At 57.9% G+C, this 21,655-nt stretch overlaps 9 protein-coding genes across 15 annotated transcripts; 5 read left to right on the plus strand and 4 right to left on the minus strand.

The window, feature by feature from the left end:
• The first annotated feature begins 1,633 nt into the window (after positions 1-1,633).
• H310_04440 (hypothetical protein) lies at positions 1,634-2,464 on the plus strand. The gene has a single exon (XM_008868791.1). The coding sequence runs from the start codon at positions 1,771-1,773 to the stop codon at positions 2,293-2,295; it is 525 nt and encodes a 174-aa protein (XP_008867013.1). The 5' UTR covers positions 1,634-1,770; the 3' UTR covers positions 2,296-2,464.
• Positions 2,465-2,644: 180 nt separating this feature from the next.
• On the plus strand, positions 2,645-4,388 carry H310_04441 (SLOB protein kinase). 4 transcript variants are annotated; one of them, XM_008868793.1, is made up of 6 exons: positions 2,645-3,247; positions 3,314-3,396; positions 3,454-3,561; positions 3,724-3,820; positions 3,885-4,004; positions 4,049-4,388. In XM_008868793.1, the coding sequence occupies exons 1-6, from the start codon at positions 2,672-2,674 to the stop codon at positions 4,298-4,300; spliced, it is 1,236 nt and encodes a 411-aa protein (XP_008867015.1). In that variant the 5' UTR covers positions 2,645-2,671; the 3' UTR covers positions 4,301-4,388. The 4 variants fall into 4 exon arrangements, with proteins under 4 accessions (XP_008867015.1, XP_008867014.1, XP_008867017.1 ...); XM_008868792.1 differs by having other exon boundaries at positions 3,454-3,820; XM_008868795.1 differs by having other exon boundaries at positions 3,724-4,004.
• Positions 4,389-4,894: 506 nt separating this feature from the next.
• Positions 4,895-5,390, plus strand: H310_04442 (hypothetical protein). The gene has a single exon (XM_008868796.1). It carries the CDS (start codon positions 4,930-4,932, stop codon positions 5,350-5,352), a length of 423 nt encoding a protein of 140 aa, XP_008867018.1. The 5' UTR covers positions 4,895-4,929; the 3' UTR covers positions 5,353-5,390.
• On the minus strand, positions 4,904-7,988 carry H310_04443 (hypothetical protein). The gene is made up of 3 exons (XM_008868797.1): positions 7,187-7,988; positions 5,947-6,768; positions 4,904-5,890 (listed from the first exon to the last, which is right to left on the minus strand). The coding sequence occupies exons 1-3, from the start codon at positions 7,876-7,878 to the stop codon at positions 5,374-5,376; spliced, it is 2,031 nt and encodes a 676-aa protein (XP_008867019.1). The 5' UTR covers positions 7,879-7,988; the 3' UTR covers positions 4,904-5,373.
• A 216-nt stretch (positions 7,989-8,204) lies between these two features.
• On the minus strand, positions 8,205-10,728 carry H310_04444 (hypothetical protein). Its single transcript, XM_008868798.1, has 5 exons — positions 9,828-10,728; positions 9,691-9,774; positions 9,300-9,633; positions 9,106-9,250; positions 8,205-9,052 (listed from the first exon to the last, which is right to left on the minus strand). The coding sequence occupies exons 1-5, from the start codon at positions 10,674-10,676 to the stop codon at positions 8,284-8,286; spliced, it is 2,181 nt and encodes a 726-aa protein (XP_008867020.1). The 5' UTR covers positions 10,677-10,728; the 3' UTR covers positions 8,205-8,283.
• Positions 10,729-11,061: 333 nt separating this feature from the next.
• H310_04445 (hypothetical protein) lies at positions 11,062-12,320 on the minus strand. Of its 4 annotated transcripts, XM_008868800.1 has the most exons (4): positions 11,953-12,320; positions 11,548-11,892; positions 11,419-11,505; positions 11,062-11,369 (listed from the first exon to the last, which is right to left on the minus strand). In XM_008868800.1, the coding sequence occupies exons 1-4, from the start codon at positions 12,295-12,297 to the stop codon at positions 11,136-11,138; spliced, it is 1,011 nt and encodes a 336-aa protein (XP_008867022.1). In that variant the 5' UTR covers positions 12,298-12,320; the 3' UTR covers positions 11,062-11,135. The 4 variants fall into 4 exon arrangements, with proteins under 4 accessions (XP_008867022.1, XP_008867024.1, XP_008867021.1 ...); XM_008868802.1 differs by having other exon boundaries at positions 11,062-11,505; XM_008868799.1 differs by having other exon boundaries at positions 11,419-11,892.
• Positions 12,321-12,532: 212 nt separating this feature from the next.
• On the plus strand, positions 12,533-15,973 carry H310_04446 (hypothetical protein; the record flags this gene model as incomplete). Its single annotated transcript, XM_008868803.1, has 6 exons — positions 12,533-13,014; positions 13,523-13,692; positions 13,745-14,529; positions 14,586-15,320; positions 15,368-15,574; positions 15,626-15,973. 6 exons carry the CDS (start codon positions 12,533-12,535, stop codon positions 15,782-15,784), a joined length of 2,538 nt encoding a protein of 845 aa, XP_008867025.1. The 3' UTR covers positions 15,785-15,973.
• Positions 15,599-19,540, minus strand: H310_04447 (hypothetical protein). Its single transcript, XM_008868804.1, has 16 exons — positions 19,479-19,540; positions 19,255-19,407; positions 19,020-19,206; positions 18,909-18,969; positions 18,639-18,862; positions 18,404-18,591; positions 18,207-18,347; positions 18,006-18,120; positions 17,628-17,937; positions 17,324-17,579; positions 17,069-17,222; positions 16,781-17,000; positions 16,493-16,741; positions 16,366-16,441; positions 16,192-16,318; positions 15,599-16,136 (listed from the first exon to the last, which is right to left on the minus strand). Exons 1-16 carry the CDS (start codon positions 19,533-19,535, stop codon positions 15,892-15,894), a joined length of 2,763 nt encoding a protein of 920 aa, XP_008867026.1. The 5' UTR covers positions 19,536-19,540; the 3' UTR covers positions 15,599-15,891.
• A 373-nt stretch (positions 19,541-19,913) lies between these two features.
• Positions 19,914-21,145, plus strand: H310_04448 (hypothetical protein). Its single transcript, XM_008868805.1, has 7 exons — positions 19,914-20,110; positions 20,164-20,279; positions 20,336-20,394; positions 20,457-20,675; positions 20,722-20,819; positions 20,868-20,950; positions 20,995-21,145. The coding sequence occupies exons 1-7, from the start codon at positions 19,923-19,925 to the stop codon at positions 21,048-21,050; spliced, it is 819 nt and encodes a 272-aa protein (XP_008867027.1). The 5' UTR covers positions 19,914-19,922; the 3' UTR covers positions 21,051-21,145.
• The last annotated feature ends 510 nt before the right edge of the window (positions 21,146-21,655 follow it).

Below are 21,655 nucleotides of genomic sequence, written 5' to 3' on the forward strand. Positions count from 1 at the left end.
CGATTGTACTGGTAATACGTGGGAGCAATTCAGTAGTCCCGTCGTTGTTTCGTGGTTCGACACGGTTGGAGGTTGCCGCCTAGGGAGTCCCATCATTGTCTCTGGCTTGACGGCCGGCGTGCCTGAGCCTTGCAATTCTCGTGATGGAACCGCTGCTCCCTTTGGCGAGTGCATTGCTTGTGCACGTTGCCATTGCTTCCGCTGGCTCACAAACGTCTCGGTTGCCATTTCATCCGGCCCAACCAGCACACTTGCCACCTGTCTCGGCAACCTCTTGGCTCCAACATGCCACAAACATCGTCGAAGTGGCCCACGCCAGGCAAGGTGCGCACCCTTTCATACAGCATCCTTCCCATCGTGCTGGCTCGAGCTCATCCAGAGCCGTCATGGAACGTGTCGCACTCAGGGCCGCGCGGGGCAGCAGACGATTGCGCGCGTTGGCGACGGGTCCAACGTAGTTGGTACAGATCGTTTGCTTATAGTCGTGCGGTTCAAGTCCTGCGAGAGATATGGAGGGGGCATCGCATGCAAGCGCCGCTGTGCGATGCTGTGTTTCGATCATGACGGAGGTAGCGGCGTTCGATGACGCAGGGCGACATGATCGTCGTGTTCCAACAACGCTCAAACTTGCATGGGTGCAGCATGCCACTGTATGACAGCCAGAGAACGTGAGCAATCGCCAGCACATCGTTACCAACATCACAGTTTCCGCTAAACCACACGGCGGCAACATCGCGGGTTGGTGTCGCGGGAGGAACCAAGACAGCGCCTTTCACCTCTCATTTGAGGCGGTACTTGCTGTCGTTGGTCGGTTGCGTGTCCAAGAGGCTGATGGTCGGGGGGCGTCAAGCGCATGAGGTCCGTGCCATGGAACCAGCATGGGATGACCGTTCCGAGGTGCTGCTTCAAGTGGACTATACAATACATTCATTCAGTATAATTATGCATACATTTCCGATTTTTCCAAATCTTGACATGTGTGACACAGCGACAACAGTCCAACGAACGGACGACTTCGATCCGATATGTCCTAATCTTTCTGCGTATGACGGGGATTTTTCCCCATAGAATTGGGGTATGGAGATGCTGGCACGGCTTCAACACCGCGGGTAGCAAGCACAAAGTGGCTGTTGATAAAACACACCATCAGGAGCGTCCAGGTGGTAAACTCTTCATCTTGTTTACGGTAAGTCGAGGTCATAATCCCTTGGATTCGACGATGCATCCACGTTGAAGGAAAGTACCTCCTAATGCCGTCGAAACATTTGTCGCCTTGGGGAGAATTCCCAAGACATAGCTGTCAATGCCATCAATTCTCGCATGCTCTTCCCAAAGTCCGGATATCCAAATACCAGTCATCCAGGTGTGGCATGGTTGAGTTGGCCACCCGTCCATGGAGTTCACGTTGGCGATTCTGAGCTGCTTGGCCAGCGGCCCCCGTGCCTGCCAAGGTTTACAACTCCACCGCCCACATTTCCATCGACATCAAGCCCTCTTGCTTTGATCAGCCCACGATCGTGTTCCCGAACGGGTCCAACTCGACGTACGAGTGCTGGGTAAACCAGTTCCAGGGCTTCGACACTGACAGCCCCGACAGCTTCCTCAGCGACTGCAATGCACGGAACAACGGGTACTGCTTCTTCATTGGGAACGACCGGGTCACGGCGCCTTCCCTCGGCTACGACTACTACGTGACCTCGTTGAATCAGCACACGGCCACGGTGAGGCAATCCTCGTCGGACGCTGTGTGGAGACGCGTCGAGATGGCGTATGGCACGATGGGATTGTACTTTAACGCGGACGGGACATGCCGCGACGCGTACTGGCAAGGCGGAGACCTCAAGGTTCACCAGTGGGTATGCGAGTTTGGCAACGCGAACCAGTGGTGGCGCTATGCCATGCACAACGACATCCAGTTGTTCGAGCATGGCACGCACGTCGGGTGGTGCCTCCAAACGAATGGCTATGGATACAACGTCGAGATGGTGCGCTGCAACTGGGACATTGTCGAGCAGCAGCGCCGATTGTACTGGTAAACAAGCGCTATCCATTGCCGAGATGGACGTCTGCGCTCCCATCTTGCTCGACCAAGGAAGGTGGCATCGTCCCCCCGCTCACGCTTTTCCATGCCGTGTGAACGTCAGAACGATTCAGAAACAGCGGCGGCAGGCAGTGTGCATGTTGTCCTGCATAGCTCTCGCCACAGCCTCTGAGCCGACGATGACAGGCTTGGTTCACCCGCGGCACACCCTTTCAGTTGTGTTGCCAACGATTCATTCGGCTCGTGACCTTTGATACGAACCACGACTTTGCAGAACGGTTCGTTGAATTGTGGCTGCTGTCGTCTCGATTCTTGTTGCGCCATGATCCCCATGTGCCCATGACGCTGTCACACCAAGAAGTTGAACGAGGTCGGGGACAGAGGGGTTGGTCCGTCCTGACTGGTCGGCGTGTCGATACTGCGCCGTGGTTTTTGCTGCTGGATTCAGCCCTTGCTGGAACCGAAGCATCCTCCAGTGCCGCCGTGTGACGCCGTCGAAGTTGCCATCAATGTATGTACAAATTGTTCATCTAGTATTACTATCCTGTTCCGTCTACTGTTCCTTGGGAATGAGAGCATATTACTAGACATAGTTGGGGCATATACTAGTATCCAAGGAACAATCACACGATGGGGACGGGGAATTCCCGCAATGCAGTGCCGTCAGCACTGCGGGCCGAACGATGCTTTCCCGTTGCTTCGGTAGTTGCGGACACCGAGTACTCGATGTCGCATGCTGTCCTGTACGCGTACAAATTTACTCAACGCCACCCCCTCTTTCAGTGGAATGACGTGGAGAACGTTGCCCACGGCATGGGCTCGTCGTCGTCGTCCAAGCTGCACGTTCTTGTGGATATCGCTGACATGTCAGGGGAAGTCGGTGGCCGTGCATTGTTGTCAGTCATGCAGGTCTCTTCGTCCTTGCTTCTATCAACTACTTTCTCGTCCCAACCAAGCACCTACAAGCTCAAGGCGCTACTTGTGTCTCTTCGCCACACTTGCATCTTACCGATACTCGACGTCGACAAGCACCATGGCGGACACAACATCTTGATCGTCGCACAGCCATTCATCCCCACTGGGAGCATCAAGGACTTGATTTATTGCAACCCCGCCCCCACCAAGGAATACTCCACCAAGTACAATCGACCGGGCCGTCGCGTGCCACGCACGTTAATTAGTCGGTACGGTCGCCACGTGCTGGAGGTAGACATAAGCTCTGGGAAGTGCTCATACCCCACTAACTTAACCTACGCGCGTTGTACGATATAGGCACTGAGCGCACTTCGGTCGATCGGCGTGGTTTGCGACAACCTGGCCACGAGCACCGTCATGCTCGACCAAGACATTGCAAGGTACCAAAGTTTCGTCGAGCCATTATTGCAGTGTCGACAATTCTCATGCTTGACCAGGGTCTCCAACGTCTACGGCTCTATCCTTGGTCTAGATCGGGATGTTCACATGCAGGAGCTCACGTTGCCGCTGGAGGCGACGGTGCCGCTGGACCTGCTACTCTTCGGGTACTGTGATCGAATCGGCTGCTTTTTGTCACGACTGATCTCGAGTCCTCTGCACAAACCGCCGCCACTTTCTGGCGCTTTGTCTGTGGACAGACGGTGCGGATGTCGCTGCACACAAGAACGGATGCATCCGCTGGTCGACGCCTCAGTTGCTTGTCGTAGTCACTTTTTGTACGAAATGGCGACGGGACGCGAATTGAGCGCCGTGGTGCCGGCTGAATCGGACCTCGTTGGCGCGATTCCTCTCGACGTTGCTGATGTGCGTACCACGCTGTGTGTCGACACACATTGCTCCTGAACGATGGACGTGCTGCATGACGCAGGTTCTTCGGCGCATCTTCTTCCCGACCGCGGCGGCATTGCAGCTGACGGTGCAAGACCTCGTCGACATGCCGCTGTTTGCGTCGGTCCACGTGCCGCCGAGCGCTGCATTCGACGAACAGGTGCGATCGCGGCCACGACGCACGCGGTTAGTCGGGGCTCGTAGATGTTGGACGCCACGTCCGCCACGCTGCTCCAAACCAGCATTCGCCTCAACGACGACCGGCGATGGCGGCGCGCGCACGACTACCACGAAGCCATGCAAGCAGCCAAGCCGGAGAGAGCTGAAAAGAAGGTGGCCAGCGTTGCCGCGTCCGCGAGGAGATCCGTTGGACGAGCGAGCGGCGGAAAACATCCGCCTTCGCGCCGCGTATCGTATCGCCGCACGACGCCCCTCCCAACGTCGGCAACGGCCTAGACCGAGCTCGACGTGTGGATTTCGCGTTGGCCTCGCAATCGCATGAAAAAAATCCACTTGTTCGCGGGAAACGGACCTTGACCCGACATACGCATGGTGTGGTAGAAGCCACACATCCTCGATGCAGTGTCGACAGCGATCGCAGGATGGAAACTCGCTCGTGAAGGGGTTGGATTTGAAGCATCTGTGCCCACGACGTCGAGTGAAAGAGCGATGCGAAGGATATCTGTGCCGTCGATGCACATCTGCATCACATGTAGCACATACACGACATGCGACTGTCCGCATTTGCATCATCTTCCTCTTTTGAGCGGCAAAACGGAGGCATGGCGCCGACACACTCCAGACGTCCTCTACAAGATTACTTGACGTTGACGCTGCTGTGTGCATGCGAGTTTGCATCGTTCTACTCGAATGGACAAAGAGGTTCTTGCCACATGCATTTGGAGCAGAGGCGACGGCCAGTTCAGGCGCTAGGAACGGTCTTGGCTCCGTTGTGTGCGCCGCCGTCGATGACATTGGAATGTTCATCGGAGGAATCCTTCCAGATATGATCACGAAATATTTATTTTCAAAGGTTCTGTTCTCTATTGTTTGGTGGTGGATTGGTATTATTGACAGAACGCACGATGAGCAAGAAAGTCCCTGCCGCCGTCGCGGCGTCCGTGGAGAAAGAACATGACGAACGCACGGACGTCGAAGAAGAAGAAGACGACGAGGAACAACCTGTCGTGGAAGAGGACAAGAGCAAAGCGGAAGAGGCGAGCGCCATGAACAACATGAACGCGGGTGACGACGACAAGGACGGCAAGGACGACGTTGACGTTGGTTCGCTCAGAAAGCTCCTGACATCGCTCAAGGCACAGGAAGAGCAAGACAAGGAAGCCACAGCGAAGCGGGAAAAGGAGTTGGCAGCCATCAAAGTGAACAAGGACGACGTTGCCTTGCTCGCGTCCGAGCTGTTGCTGACCCCCGCGCAAGCAGAGCGCAAGCTGCGTGAAGCCCACGGAGACCTCCATGGATGCTTGAAAGCAGCTCTGCGATTGCCGTAGAGACTGCCAAATATTGTAAACCTACTTTTCTATTGCGACTTTGTTGCTCAGCATTGGCGCTAGATCGCTGTCCGCGCCTCGAAGCATCGAGCTTCGCCGGGTCTTGTGCAAGTTGACCGTTTCCAAAATCTTGACAAATTTGTACAGCAGTTCGGTCGTGTTGCGGTTCCGAGGACTGAGCACGATGTTCTCCTTGAACTGCGTGCATGCGTCCTGGGACGAAATGTGCGTTGCATGCGCGTAGGGTTCAAAAGCGGCCATCATCGCGCGGAACTGCGGGGCTTTCTTGAAGCGTGGAAAATTGTCTTTGGCGACGAGCCGCGCGATCTCGAGTCGCGCCGGCTCGAACATGGTGAGTTCGACCGCCATCTCGTCCACCTCACCCATCCCTGCGTCAATGACGGACATGCTCGCCAGGATTCCTTCGCGCATGTGATGATCAATGTTCACTTGCTTGGGGGCGTTTGCTTGGATGTATGTGTCCACGATGTGCCGAGCCAGGGACCGCCGCTGCCCGACCGTCGCCATCGCCATGTACCTATCCGCAGCAGTGGGTAGTACATGCATTCCTCGAAACTGCGGGAATGTATGTACGTCTGCAATTCCATCAAGAAGAGCACGTTCTCGTCCGAGAACTCGGACTTGCAGAAGTCGACGAGGTACTCCCGTGCCTTGGGATGCTGCATGACATGCTTTACGTCGCAGGCGTCCCGAGTCCATCGAATGAACATCTCGGCGGTGTCGATGGGCGACGTCTCGATGACCTCGGCAATCGCGTCGTGGGCGCACGTGAACAGGACGCACTTGGACTTGGCAACAACGCTTCGTTGTACGAGGGGTGACCCGGTTTTGGCAGGAACGAGCGACCCAAATGCGCCAAAGTGGCTCCCCGGACCGAGAGAACACGTCATCGTCGAGTCGGGCGTGGCGTCGACGACTTCGACGGACCCGCAGATCACGATCGAAAACTGCTGCGGGTACATGTCGGGCGTCACGATGACGTCGCCAGGTGAAAAATGGTCCTCGACTTGAAAGTGCCGACTCAGGGCCATGATTTGGCGGTACTCGATCGCGCTAAAGAACGGCACGATGTTGGCAGTGAGCGCTTTCTTCATGAGGCGATCTTGGAGCAGGCTCGTCATGGTTCCTTTGACCTCTTTGTTGTCAGCCAGAAAATCCAGGAACGCCTTGCGCTCAATACTGAGCAGCATCGCGTTCTCCACGACAGTGACGGTCGCGGCACGGGGCACACGCGTCATGAGGGCCATCTCGCCAAAGCACGAGCCAGGTTGCAATGTCGCAAGCACAAGCGGAGGTTCTCCTGGGACTTTACTTTGCACAGTGACTTCGAGCGATCCGGCCAGAATGATAAACATCTCGGATCCTTCTTCGTCGTTCTCGCGGAAGATCACCACACTACAACAAGCTTGTCAGTTCCAACCATGCCTCCATTCCGTCCATCAAAGCGCGATGAATTCCACTCCTGGCTACGTCAGCATACGCGCAATGGACAACTGGTCGCCCCACCGAAGCGCCACCACATCATCCAAGTGAACGCAGCACAGACACCCCCATCATGCAGGACGCCAGAACAAGAACGTGCCAAAAAAACACGGTCGCCGAGATCGTGAGAGCAGGATAGCCAGAGTACTCGTGACCGGGCGGCAGGTTTGGCTTTTTTGAGTGGACTGCGCCGCGGTCCGCCCCAAGCCAGCCCCCGCATTGCAGCGAGGCAACGGCATTCCCATGGCAGCAGCCACCCCCACGCTCCGCCATCCATTCACACAAGCAAAGACGGCGCGCCGTGCATCGCGAATTCAAGTCATCAACGTACTCTGGGGCGAGGACACTGATTGTGGACAAGTCGGCGAGCCGAACGAGCTTTTCGTCCGAGAGGTCGGCGAAGAACGAAACGGACCGGAGCAGTGTGAGCGAGTCCGAGTTAAGCACGTTGTTGAGGAGGTAGTACACGCCGGCCGAGTGGGCATCGTACTTGGTCGTCTGGCGCTCGAGAGCGATGACCTTGGCGCGTTTGACGACTTGCAACGACGTCGCGCGGAAGCTCTTGATGATGACTTCGTTCCCGTTCATCTTGTTCACGACGAAGCGGAGAAGAAACTCGCTGGCGAGGGCGAGCTTCGCGTCGGACGCGTACACGGACACGAGCATCTCTTCTGTGTCGATCACAAACTTGTTGTCGTTCTCGATCACGCTCTTGTGAAACACGCGGCTGAACGAAAACCCGGCCGCCGTCGAGAGCCGCTTGAGGCCAAGGTATTGCTTCTGCGGCCCGATCTTGAACAGGACCGTGCCGATTTTCGGGATCACGGCCGTGAGCTCGCCTTCGTAGCACAGCGCGAATTTGCACCGGTGGTTGATCAACGGAAACGTTGGCACGACGACGCGGCCGACGCTGAGCGTGCTTAGCGTTTCCAGGTCGTCTTCGACAAACAAGGGCGACAGCAGGCTCGCCCCCCACAGGTCTTGCTTCTCTTTGTAGCTCAGTTTTCCGTACGTGAGGCCCATGACGGGAGAGTCGACGCGCTCGAAGGACGAGCCGGGGAAGGCGCCGTCGACTCGCACGCCGCGCCACGACTATTTTTATACGAGTCGACAACGCCGGGCGAAACCGCCCTCATGACGTGGCACCGTGCGACGACATCGCATGGCAGTTTGTGCGTTGCATGGATGCACCCATCGGACCACGAGCGTCCACTGCCATTGTAGGTAAACGTGGCGATTGCGTTTTCCGACTGCAGGACGCGAAGCTGGAGGAACGATCCAAGTTGCTGCGGCGGCGGCTACGAACAGCAGTGACTCGTTCCATTGCAAATGCGTGCGAGGACGGCCATGCGTTCGTTCGGGAAAGATCCTGGCGCTGGAAGGCATACCGCCTGCGACGCAGCGTGACGTGACCGTGCGATTAAGTGTTCATCGCTCCCTCCCGCTGCTTTTCGATCGATGGATCGCATTTGCGATCCCTGCAAACGCTTCCCGTGACGACCCGATGCCGTGTGTCCGGCTCAAGTCCCGCCGCAGATCCCTGTGGGCAAACACTTGGTCCAGGACGTGGTTGAAGCGCTTGCCGATGTCGGCATGTTCGCCTCTGTCGGCGTCCGGACCTTCCGTCGTCGTGGCGTCGGCGGTCCGCTTTTGGTGGTCCAGCGCAGGAAACGCGGCCAGCATGTCCTTGAAGAACGGCGTCTTCTTGAACCGGGGAAAGCTGTCTTTCCGCATCAACGTGGTGATTTCGTCGACGGCTTTGTCAAAGATCCCGTTTTGTGCTTCGTCGACGACGTGCGGCAGCGCCGCCACGATGTCGTTGCGCATCTTGGCGTCGACATTCACCTGCTTGGGAGACGACTCGAGGATGTACTCGGCCACAATTGCCTTGGCATCGACGGCGACGGTCGGGCTAAACTTGAACGCTTGAACGTCGATCACGAACAACAAGTTTTCGTCGCTAAACTCGAACGAGAGAAATCGCAGGTAATACTGCCGCGCGGGAGGATGCCGCAGCACCATGTCGACGGTGCAGTTGGTTTGGTGCCATCGGATCAGCGCTTCCGCCTTGGCTTGCCCGGTCAAGTGCCCCCAGCACAAGTCGTTGTGAACAGACAGGAACGCGCAGTCGGTCGACGCCACGGCGCGCGTGCCTGGCGCCATCGCCTCCATTCCCGGCATGAGCTCGCCAATGTACCTACCGCAACGCACCCATGAGCGCATATGCCGTTGTCATGGCGACAGTCGCACCCAGCCTGCCGGAATTCGCTCGCGCTTCCAGAAGTCGCAGGGATGATCTCCACCGTGCCGGACAAAATGATGCGAAACCTTCTCTTTGCTGCACGCGCCGTCGCTGTTGTTGTTCCTGCTCCGTCGGCCTGGTCGTCGCTTTCGACTGCACCACAGCGCGTTGACGCATCGAGACAACTACGTGTCGATCGTACCATGGAGCTCGGTCCCGCGGGCGACGCTGTGCTCGATGAAAAAGTGCGGCACGAGCTTCATCACGTCGTCGTACTGGAACGCGTCGAACATCGGGACGGACCGCTTCCCGACGGCGTTTTGCAGGAGGCGGGTGACCAGGACCGATTTCAAGTTGGCTTCGACCTTGGGGTGCCGCCGCAGAAACGACAAGAGTGTGCTGCGCTCGATGCTGACGAGCATGCAGTTTGTGATGGCCGTGACGCTGGCGGTCCGGGGACCCCGCAACAGCAACGTCATTTCGCCCATGCATGACCCCGAGTGCAGCGTCGCGACGGGCTTGAGCACCTTGGTCTCCTAGAGTGTGCCCCGACCATGAGCGGCGGCGGCACGCGCGCACCATGGCGAACGTACTTGGTCGCGAACACACACACGAAGGTCGCCCGCGAGCACGACAAACATCTCGTGCCCGCCATCTTCGCGCTCTTGCATGACAGCCTACGGATCGAGCGATGGTCATGTGGACCGGTGGCCCATGCGCATCATCGTACACAGTCGTTTTGCACGATCGAGATGGTCCCCATGTCGCTGAGCGCGGTCAGGTCCGTGTGGCTGATCCCGGCAAAGTAGGGGCTCGATTGAAGGATCGACGCACAGTCTTCCGTGATGGGCACGTTGCCTGGGTCGACCGGCGTCGTCGCGTTCGTGGAGTGGTGGCTGGTGCTGCCGACGGCGGCGGATGTGGCCATTGGGGACGCGCCGCCGGCCCCGTGCTGCGTCGACCCCCGTTTCGGGACGATCGGGACCAGCGAGTTGAATCGCCCCCACGTCGCGCCTCGTGGGTTGCTCGGTACGATCGGGGGCAGCGCCATCGCTCGCGACTTGGCTTTCACGTCGACTTGCGTGACCAAGAGCGACTTGACCACGACTTCGTGCGATCGAATCTTGGACGCGACAAAGCGGAGGAGGTACGTGCCACCGCTGTGGCCGCCACGTCGACACAGCATCACTTCCTCCGTCGCATGTTCGCGGTCGATGGCATAACATCGTAGCCGCACGGCGAGCGAGTCCTCTCGATGCAGGAGCGAGCGGCGGCGCGCGCCACTGCGTTTCGTTCGCTCAATGAGAAACGACACCGTGCCAACGTCCAGGACCGTGGCGGTGATGTGGCCGCTGTAGATAAAGAGGAGGTGCATGTCGTCGGGAATGATGTGGGTCGACGACCGAGGGGTGAGTACGATTTCATGCGAGACAGCGGCGAGCGACGGCAACGACCGGATCGAGTAGAGCGGGGCGAGGAGCGACGCGCCCCACAGGGTTTCTTTGCGCTTGACGGCGGCCGATTCGTGGTGCAGGTACGACAGCACACCGACTTTGGACCGACTGAAGGCGCCCCCCATGGTCCCACACGATCGACGGCCAGCAACGACGCAGCGACAAGGGACTCCCGATATAAATATCGCGTGTAACCGGTCGAGAGCAGTCGTCGTCACAAAGGCAGGACCAGCCTCTCGCTCTTCGTCCGTCGATCGACGTGCCCATCTCGATTGCAAGGCCAACGAGGCATCGGCAGTGCCCACCCTGCCGTCCCCCTTTGCAGGAATCGTCACGGGCGTTGCCCACGATGTGGTGGGCTCGAAACCACGCCGTCGAAACACATCGTGCTCCTCGTCCATGGAAGCGATGGCCCCGCGTCCGCCATGGACGCTGAAGCGTCGCCAGCCACTCGTGACCATCCATGCGCTCGTTTGAGATTCCCTCTCGCGCTGGGCGCAATTGGTGGCCCCCCACATACACACACCTCCACAGACATGCATCCATTTCGCAATTTGCATTCCTTGGCGGTAGACAACGACAACTTAGGCGGCAAACAACGACGTGCGCGGCTGGTGGCGCACTAGCAACGGCCGCACTTGCGTCGTGGGAAAGTATTGCTCCAAAAAGTACGACAGTTCGAGCGGTTCACCCAACGGGGGCGGCATCGCTTGCATCTGCTCGTGGATCGCTGCCGCGTGCCCGACGAATCGCGGCGGCATCGCCAGCATTTGATTTTGTTCGGCTTCGACGCTGCCGTGGAGTTGGACGAGGTCGTACTACCGACAGTCCGGGCAAATGCTAGCCATCCATTCAAGACCGTCCTACCTCGAGGTTCTTGACAAGAGACAAGTAGCACACAATGAACTTGTGCACGATCGACGTCAGGTTGGTGCTGCTCTCGCGCTCGATGGCCTGCACGAGGTGGAGCGGTCGGACGGCGACACGGACGCGTACCTGCTGTGTGGCAGTCATCGCGTCGAGCGCCTGGGCGTACTCGCCGGCAACCTTGCGAAACAGTTTGTACTGGACGATGCATGTGGCCTTGTTGCTCTTTGCACGACGGATGGCGTCGGCGACTTGGCGAACGATTTTCTTCGAGCCAAGCGCCGGCGACGAATCGACGGGCGGTATCGTCGTCGTCGTGCTGCTCTGAGTCGCTTGGATCGCAGATGCATCGTCGACATCGAGAAACAAATTGGGGTCGATGCCGCAGTCGATCGCTCGAGCCAACAATTCACTCGACTGTGTAAAAGACGTGTTGAATGCAGTCCATGCCGACGCATACGCTTGCTTGGCAGCCTATGCATCCATGTGTCCCTGTTAGTCGGTGAGATCGTTGAGGCAGCGCGAACAGCGCACGTTGAATGCCGATTCTTGAGCGTTTGTCTCCTGCACCAAGCACTCCATTTGGTCGACTTGGCGCTGAAGCTCTGTTTGGAGCTCGTCGAGGTCCAATGGAAGGTTAACACAGAGTTCCTCAGGGGCGCTCGCGGCATGTGCAAACAGCTCCGACACGTGGGTCAGAACCCCTCGGAGCGATTCCGATCCCACGGCGGCCTCTTCCAAGACGCCGCAAGCTTTCGACGCAAACGTACGCAGCTCGTCCTGGTGCTTTTTCTGAAGCGAAATGTACCCTCGCAACGTCGACGCAAGGACGTCCGTGGCATGTAGCCACGCCGAGCGCTTCCACCGCGGTGCCGCCATACCTTGTGCAGATCAAAGTCGATCCAAATGAGAGTGTTGGCTCCAAATTTTACAAATTTCCAATCTTGTTACAAAATCCCATATAATAGAATGATTTGTATAAATGACAGATTTCTTCAACTTGAATGCAGGTCATCCTCGCTCATACTTTAATCTACTGTGCCAAGTCATCCGGTTAAGCTTCCGGATTGTACTTCCTTGCGTGCGAATGGTTTTCCGAGCAGGTGCGACGACGATGGAGAGCGAGGCTCTGGCGGCGGCCGCGGCATTCCCGCTGACTCCACCGCGGCAATACTTAATCATTAACAACATCCAGAAGCGCAAGAACATCCGCGACATGCTCCTTAGCGCAGCCGCATTTGGTGTCGTGGAAGTTCTTGTCGTCGGACAGAAACTGCTGAGCTTCGACCAAGCCATGAACATCGAAGACGTCCTGCCCAATTTTCAGTTTCCGTTCCGCATTACGCGATTTGCGACGCTGGGCGAGTGCCGCGCCCATCTCGTGGCTGTTGAACCGACCGTGACGATCTTGGGGATCGAGATCCTGCACAACGCCAAGAGCGTGAACGACCCCGACGTGTTTGCCGGTCCCACGGCCGTTATGGCAGGAAACGAAGGCAGCGGGCTGAGCGACGCACAGCTTGCGATTTGCGATCGATTCGTGTACATTCCGCAATACGGCGGCGGCACCGCGTCACTCAACGTGACGGTGGCCACGTCCGTTGTCATGCATGCGTTTGCGTTGTGGGCTGACGACTCCACCCCTCTAACATGACCTATTTTGTCTCATGGTGCATCACCGAGCCTGCCTTGGCGACGCCATCGCATCGACTCCATCCACGCGCCCATCGTCGTCGGCACACTTTTTTGCGGTTGAATCTCCAGATTCGCGCACGCCAACCACACGATCTTTCACCATGTGGTCGACGCTCCGACTGTCGCATGTGGGTGACAAACATGGCGCACGTCTGGCTCCCCGATCAGCGCTTCCGTCTCCCTCGCACCGCCATATCCCCCGCACATGCAGATCGCGATCTCGCCGAGCCGTGCGGCGTCGTGCTGGGGCTTTGCCGCACGGGCAAAGGAGTGGTCGTTTGCGACCGCGTTGGGTGTTCCTCCACCAACGTCGCATGCAAATGTATATGGGTTTCAACTATTCAACTTCTTTTCCATGCTTAAACATGCATATGTTTTATACGTCGATCGTCTCACTTGATTTCGAAAGGCGCCTGGCGATTGCACCAAGCAGCCACCTCAACGTTGGTCTCACCCGCGGCCGGCGCCGTTGCCCGCAGGCCAGTGTCCAGCTTTCGTCCGCCATGCCAGCGCCATCTTCGTCGACGCGCCATCGCTGGAGCTTTAACTTTGAGGTCGAGCAGGATTTCCAACCCGGACGTATGTACCCCCCCGTGATGTCCATACCGTGTTCTCACCGAGGTCGATACAGCATCGTGGGCATTCCCTGGGCCAGGCCGATCGCAAAACTTGCACATGCCCGCGACCGAGGTCGCGGCGATCGAGACAGAACTCGAAAAGGCCTGCCCCCACGCGCTTGGCGAATGGACGAGCACGGCGATCACCGGCAACGACGTGCTGTCGTCGTGCTTGTACTCGTCTGGGATTGTCGCGTCCAAGGCGGGAAAGCTCGCGCCGGTCGCCAACATCCTTGTCGCAGCGACCATGTACCTGTTTCGATTCATTTACATCGAAGTCGTGAGTGCGATTCCCCTCAACGGCGGGTCGTACAACACGATGCTCAACACAACGTCCAAGCGATGGGCAGCGTTCGTGTCGGCGCTCGCGATCATTGCCTACTTGGCCACGGGGGTTGTGTCGGCCGTGTCGGCGTCCGACTACCTCCAAAAGGAAGTGCCTGGGCTCGACACGATCTGGTCCGCGACCGGCATCCTCACCGTGTTTGCCATCCTCAACGTGTGCGGGCTCAACGACAGCGCGGTCGTCGCGCTCATCATTTTCGCAGTGCACACGTTGACGCTGATCGGGCTCGTTCTCGCGTCCGTTGTGTACGCGGTGCAGCACCCGCACATCTTTTGGAGCAACATGGGCACGCCGTTTCCGTCGCTCGATGTTGAAGGCCACGACCTGCCCGGGAATGCCGCGACCGCGCTCTTCTTTGGCTTTAGCTCGGCCATGCTCGGGGTCACCGGGTTCGAGACCGCGGCCAACTTTGTCGAGGAGCAAGCGCCCGGCACGTTTCGCAAAATCCTGCGGGTACGCACGCCATGCTGCATGGTCGCAGCGCCATCTCATCGTGTGTTGTTGGGCAGAATATTTGGTACCTCTCGTCGTTTTTCAACTTGACGCTGTCCGTGCTCAACCTGTGCGTCCTGCCGCTGCACGTGACGACGGCCAACAGCAACGTCGTGCTCGCCATGATGGCGTCGACGACCGTCGGCCGCTGGTTTGAGCTCTGGCTCAGCATCGACGGGTTCATCGTGCTGTCCGGGTCCGTCTTGACTTCGTACGTCGGGATCACGGGGCTGGCGAAGCGACTCGCCAAAGACCGCGTGCTCCCCGAGTTTTTCTTGGTCGAAAACGCATGGCGCCACACGAGCCACTACATCATCCTCGCCTACTTTGTCGTGGCCACGAGCCTCGTGTGGATTCTCGAAGGCAACGTCGTCATGCTCAGCAGCGTGTACTCGTACGCGTTTCTCGGATTGCTCGTGCTCTTTGCCGTCAGCGCGATGCTGTTCAAACTGAAGCGGAGCCAAATGCCGCGCGAAACGACCGCGCCGTGGTCGGCGTGCATCGTCGGGCTCTTCATGAGCTGCATGGGCTTTTGGGGCATCCTCATGGGCGACCCCAAAGTCTCGGTTGTGTTTGCAACGTACCTGTTGACCGTGTCCGGGCTCATCCTGCTCATGCTCGAGCGGCTCTTCGTCCTGCGCATGATCATGGTCGTGCTCAAAACCATCAGTCCGTCGCCAGCCAGCGACAAGATGCGGCTGCCACTGCTGCAATCGCCCAGCGAAGTGCTCGGCGGACCCGCCATCGTCAAGGTGCGTCGATCGTTGACAGAGCGACTCACGTCCACGCCGCGATCTAGGCCATCAAGACCATCAACGAACCGCCGATCGTGTTCTTTTGCAAACATCCCGACCTCCAAGTTCTCAACAAAGCTGTCTTGTACGTGCGGCGCAACGAACACACCGACAACCTCCGCATCGTCCACGTGTACTCCCGCGGCGGCGCGCCGCCCGCCGCATTCCACGACATGGTCGCCGTGCTCGACTGCATGTACCCCAAGCTGCGGGTACGCAGGGAGACCTCGCCGCCGCCGTCATGACTCCCATTTGTTTTGTAGATTGATTCGGTGGTGGTCGAGGGCGAGTTTTCCCCCAGCACTGTGCACTGGCTGTCCCACGCGCTCAACATCCCGACCAACATGATGTTTATTCGCCAACCCGACAACATGGACGCGCACAAGGTGTCCATGCTTGGGGTGCGCGTCATCACAGGCTAGCGATGTTAGCCAGACAACGGACCGTACCGATCGGTGCGGCCAGTGTGAATCCACAATCGATTCCATCGACAAATGAGCTACCATGTTTCCCGCGCGCAACTTGGATTTTACAGCGCCTTGTGCAAAAACAATTCGTATCCGTGGCCCAGCAGCAGCGCAACGTCGCGCTCCACGTCGCGGGCCGTCACCGACCACCCATGTCGATGCAGTTGCGTGTACAGTGGCGCGAGCACGTCCCGCAGCACCGTGCGAAAATGATGCCACTTGTACACGAGTTGGTCCAGCACGCGCGCATCCGAATGCTGCGCTGTAAACCCCGTCCCGACGAGTTCCAGCCGCATGCGCGTCATTTCTAGCCAGCCACCCATCAGCGTCACACATCCACATGCAACACACTCGAGAATGACCTTGCATGATCGACGGGTTGTTGCAATACCACCAGCACCCGTACAAGTGCACGTTGGCAAACTTGTTTGCGACCACCGTCGCCTCATGCTGATTGACGCGCGACAAAAACGTCGCAAGGAATTTCACCTACACGCAGCCGACAGCAAGCATCCTGTCCAGCACATGCCATGTACCTTTGGGTTTTGCTTGGCTAAGCGGGACAGGATCGACACGTCCGTGACCGCAACGCCATCGCCGGCCACACCCAGTCTACGCCGACATGCTGTGGCTCGTCGACCTCGCATGACGCCACCATCCTACCGAGGATTCAACTGGCGCAGCGCGCCAAACTTGAGGGCGAGCGGCAGGTGCGTCGACGCCGCGAGAGGCAGCAGGACATGCTGGAGCAACATGGCGCCGTTGGGCTCGATCGACGTCGAGTCGACCATGTCCACGTCCTCGTGCAGCTCAAACGTCGCCGGCACGCTCGCCATGAAGTACACGGGGCGGAGAATCGCCAGCCACTCCGTCAGGTACGTCCGGACGCCATCCAGGGTGTGCGGCAATTGCCTAGAGGACGTCATGCGCGCCGCCTCGCCATGCACACACCTGGAATCGAGCGCTGGGCCAAGCGATTTCCAATCCCCCAACAAGACCTGGTCCACCCGCAGCGCTGTCTTGAACTGGTTTGCGTTGTACGGCGCGTGGTCCATCCAATACTGCGCCTCGTCCGCATCGAACGGGATATTTGTCATCACAACATGCCGGATTTTGGCGAGGCAAAACACGGAGTCCACAAAAGCGCGCTTGTCTTGCGCCGCATACCAGTCTATCCACCATCATCATCCGAGGCTCAGTCTCCGTTTGTATTCAGCTTTGCAGACACGTCGACCGCACCTCGAATCCCCTTCAAATCCCGCGCGGCCACCAGCTCGGACAGCCCGAGCAAATGCAGCGTCGTGATAACTCCTTGGCATCCTTCCGAGAGTGGCGACCGATCGATAAACAAATGCTGCCAGATCGCATCCGCTTGGCGCGCCGTCGACCAAGTCTACCCAAGGCATGCACAGCTATCGATCGATGGCCCGCACGACTCATCACAAAAACCAAATGCGATCGCCACCCCGACCACCAACGACGTGCATCTCGTACCATAAACATTTCGGGCATGACCGGCGCCGTCATCAAGTACTCGGCGACCAGGTAATGGTACGTCAGTAGGGCATCGATGCCCCAAAGCATGAGCGACTCGTGCGATGGTGGAAATAAATGCGTGTGCACGTCAACCACCCATGCGTTCTCGACCGCGTACGCCACGTGCTGAATGATAGCGGCTTCGTCGGCGAGCCCCGTGGTCGCTTGGGTCACGAGCTCAAGAAGGACTTGCAGCACGGGAGTCGGCGGGTCCCTATGGCATGCAAAGCCCACTTCAGGGGTTGCAACCTCTTCCACGTACGTGAAGAATCGACGGTAAAGGACCGCTACGTTGTCGGCAAACGTGTGCCATCGCTCGTCCATGCCATCCTCATGGCCATCCAAATCCTGGAGAAGCGTCCGAACCAGCGTCGCAGTGGCTGTTTGGGCTTCAGCAGGGGGCATCGACGCCACCTCGACGCGCGTTTGGCGCAGCAACAGCGGGACATCGCCACGTTCGCCATCGCGAAAGTCGTACTCGCCACGACAAAAATTTGCTTCCAGGCCCGTCGCATACTGCCACTTGTCGGGAGCCCCCACGACCACCGTGGCAGCGACATCGTCCACTTTTCCTACCCCACACTCGTTACAAGCTGCGCCATGCGTGGGGCGGGCAAGTCGACAAACGACTTGGACTCACCTTTGAACTGTTTGCCACGGGCTGTTACAAACCCGTCGTCGACGGGGGTGAGGAAGCGCAGCACGCACGCGGTGGCAAAGGCAAACTCTGCACTGGGCACATACGTTGGGTTCATCTACACACGTCCACCGTCACGAAGGCGCACAAGTTGCCATCCAAGCGTCCTCGCCCACTCGTCGTCATGCATGGACCACGTCTCACCTTGAAATGGCGACCCACCGTCGCAACCAACCGCATCTTGTACTTCGCCCATGCATTCTGCGCCACAAAAAACGTGTCCATGCCAAAGTATTTGTGCTGCAGACGAAACACCCAGTCCTTGTACACTTGGTGGATGCACCCCTGCAAAAACAAGTTGGCATCGTCCTCCTCGTCCTCCCTCTCGACACAATCCGTACGTAGGAAAGGCCATGCGCTTGCAGTCCCGGCGCCAAGTCCCGGCGGAACAGCTCATCCAAGTACGTAAACATGGCCGGGGGCGCTGCAGTCGTGGTTGGAATCTTCGATACGGCCAGCGCGTACACCATGGCCGTGTGGGTCGCGTTCGCAATGCCAAGCTTGAGCAAGTGATCTTGCGCCAGTTCATCTAGCATGGCACGTGACTCTACCGTGCGTGGTGGAATCGAAGCGTACTTGGCTGGGTTCGAATGTGCACGCCAGGAATGGTCGTCCACGACGCGGGAAGCTTTCGCATCACATCTTCAACGACAAGCGCTTTCGCCGGCAAGGGCTCGGCATACGGCACCAACGCATTTGTTGGACGGCTGGCAGTGATACGATCCACCATCGAGTTGTGGAAGGTTACTTGCGCCTCGACAAGTGCTTGGAGCGCGGGGGGAGTCAGGGCCAGCACAATCCTTTCACGTCATTTGAACAACACAATGACGAGGAGAAAAAACGAACTTGCGAATGGTATCGCCGTTGGCAGCGACGTTGTCTGTGTTGATCACGGACAAGGGTTTGTCTACGAGCCGTGCGTGGAGGGAATTGCGGTCGGAGACACCGACGTCGTACCAGGAAAGTATTCGACGAAGGCAGAGAGGAATGCCGCTAAGTCCTTCATGGCCTGGCTCGACGGATGGATCCCGGCCTCTGTCACACCCACTCCAATGAATCGAAGCTGTGTAAACTCGGGAATGCGCCGGAAGAACGCTTCCTTCTGCGCAGCGACGCCTAGCGACGCCACTCCTGCTACGCGGACCTAGTCGACATTGTGACGCCGCTGCCGCAACATGAGACCAGTACGTACCACTTGGCTTGACACTGACCCATCACGTTCCACCGTATCGACTTCGTAGCGCAAATTGTTGAGGGTGCACTGCTTGACAAAGTCGTCGCCCCGAGTTTGTAGCACCACGACGTTCAAGTCAACATGGCGCCAAGCAGGAACCAACACCGCGCGCTACACGCGCATCGATCAAGCGGTCAGGACGCACGCATGGATGCACATGCTCGTAAAGCGCGCACACGTACCAGGAAGCGACCTGCTCCAAAGCAAATGGCGTCCACGGCAGCCCCCGGCATGCTCATCGTCGTTGGCAGAATGAATCTGTCGTTTGCGATCTTGCAACTAATTCAAAATAATCCAACGGACATGACTAATTCAATCTTGCTGGTCAAATGCATGGACGAATCCGCTCAAAGTAAACTTTCCGAATCCGGTCAATGAAATTTCCGCTGGACCATCCAGCACGCCATGCCGCCCAATGCTCCTGCGCCTTTGCGGCCATACACGACGCGGTAGCGCAGCTATTGTACGCTCGCGGCACAACGGCGTCGAGAGAAGCTTCGTCCGCGAGTCGTGGGAGTCTTGCTCTTTGCACATCTTTGAAATGTCATCTTGGCAGGTTAACCGGAATGGGACGGAAATTGAATTGCGTATCCGTACACGTAAGAAAGTACTTGAGGTGCACGGCCATGGCGGATGCCCGAAACGGTGGGGGAAGTGACGTGGACAAGGGCGCGCTGAGCCCAGGTGTCGCTGGAGTTATCCGCAGCGCGCTGCGGACATCCCTTCGATCCCTCGCACCAAAGCTGGCTCGATATCGTCCACTTTTTCGGCCTCCTCGAGTACCCGTGAAGGAAGGCACAGCCATGTTCCACGGGTGGGCAGGCTCTTGAGTAAGCCGTGCCATGACAAGCAGCGGATTGAACATAGGGTGCTGGAAGCAGCGCATCATCAGGCTGTGCACAGCGCACCCGAACATGAAAAGGGATACCTTCGACAACGTTTGGTGGCTCAAGCACCCGGGCTTTTTCGCACTGCTGCATTGGGTACACATCACCGTCCGAGGCCCTTGAGCACTAAGCAAGTCGCCTTGTTTCCGTAGGATTCGCAATGTGGACTGCATACGACGTTGCTATCGAGCACTTGTCGGAGAGTCGACGTGTACGGCGGCAAACCTCATCCCATCTCCGTGCAAAGTTCTCTGTGTTTCACGGCGAGTTTAGGCAGACAAGTCTCTAGGTTCGACCGCCGTCTTCTCGATGATTGCTGGCGGTTCAGCTGGGGCTCTTCACGGGTGCCTCACTGGCGTCACGGACAAGTACTTCCACCAGCACGATGGTCCGCACCGACCGCGTGGCGTCGCCATCAGCCATGGGGTATCCCACATGGGCATGTTCGCGTCGTACGAAACGATCAAGGCGTACCTGGTCGATTATCACGAGGTTTGACCAGTATCATCGTGGGACCAGCGCTTTCACGATATTGCAGTGGCATGCCACGTCGGCCATCGTCGCAGCCGGAGCCGTGTCAGGCATCGTGGTTGATCTGGTATCGCACGCCACGGCGCCGTTCGAGCGCCATGACTTGTACGACCATGGGCAGAGAAATTCTTTGGTCTTGACAGGTTGACATAGTGCGGACGCGTGGCGACATTTGAAACATGTGAAGATGCCGCCCCTGGCCGAATTGGCTATCTCCGCCGGGGCCACCGTCGTGGGTGTGTACGCTCTGCGCCCTGGAAATGCATGACGCAAGTTGTAGGTTGGATCGCGTTCGAAAAGGCAAAAAACGTACAAATGGACCATCATGCTCCATGACGCCCGAGCGAACTGGGCCACCACCGCGGCGACGAGGCTTGTTCAGCGTCGTCACATTCCCCACAAGTCCAATGCTCCTTTCACGAAACCATCCGTCTTTGCTATAGATCTAGCAAAAGCGGGGTGGTTCGGCAGGGGAATGGACTCGGCCAATGCTGTTATTGCCATACCGACTGTGGGTTGTTGGCTCAACCTGTTCATGGAATGCACGTGGCCTCGAAATGGGCATCGTTGCCACCGCATTTACGTGGACATCTTGTCTAGATTGAACCCGAGACCAGCTTCATGTTGGTGTGTATTTGGGAGATGCTTGGGACCTGGGTGGGTCGATCGAGCCGCCGTTGACGCGGCCACCCGAGTTGCAATATTTGGGAATGTTTGTCATTCTTTTTTGGTACACTGTCGGATCATTCCAATTCCAGAACGCATTTTGAGCCATTTTTTCACGTAGAGAATTGGGCGCATCGCCAGTTTAGGAACACGTTAAAGTTGTGTGGAAGTTTGGTGTCGCAATGTGACATGGACCATATTTTCGTTCACTGATGGAAAACCATTGCCACTCGCTGCACAGCGCACAGGGTGGCGGCGCCGGACCGTCCAGCCGC

Source organism: Aphanomyces invadans (genome assembly GCF_000520115.1).
Source record: "Aphanomyces invadans strain NJM9701 unplaced genomic scaffold supercont1.7, whole genome shotgun sequence".
Classification (NCBI taxonomy): Eukaryota; Oomycota; class Saprolegniomycetes; order Saprolegniales; family Verrucalvaceae; genus Aphanomyces; species Aphanomyces invadans.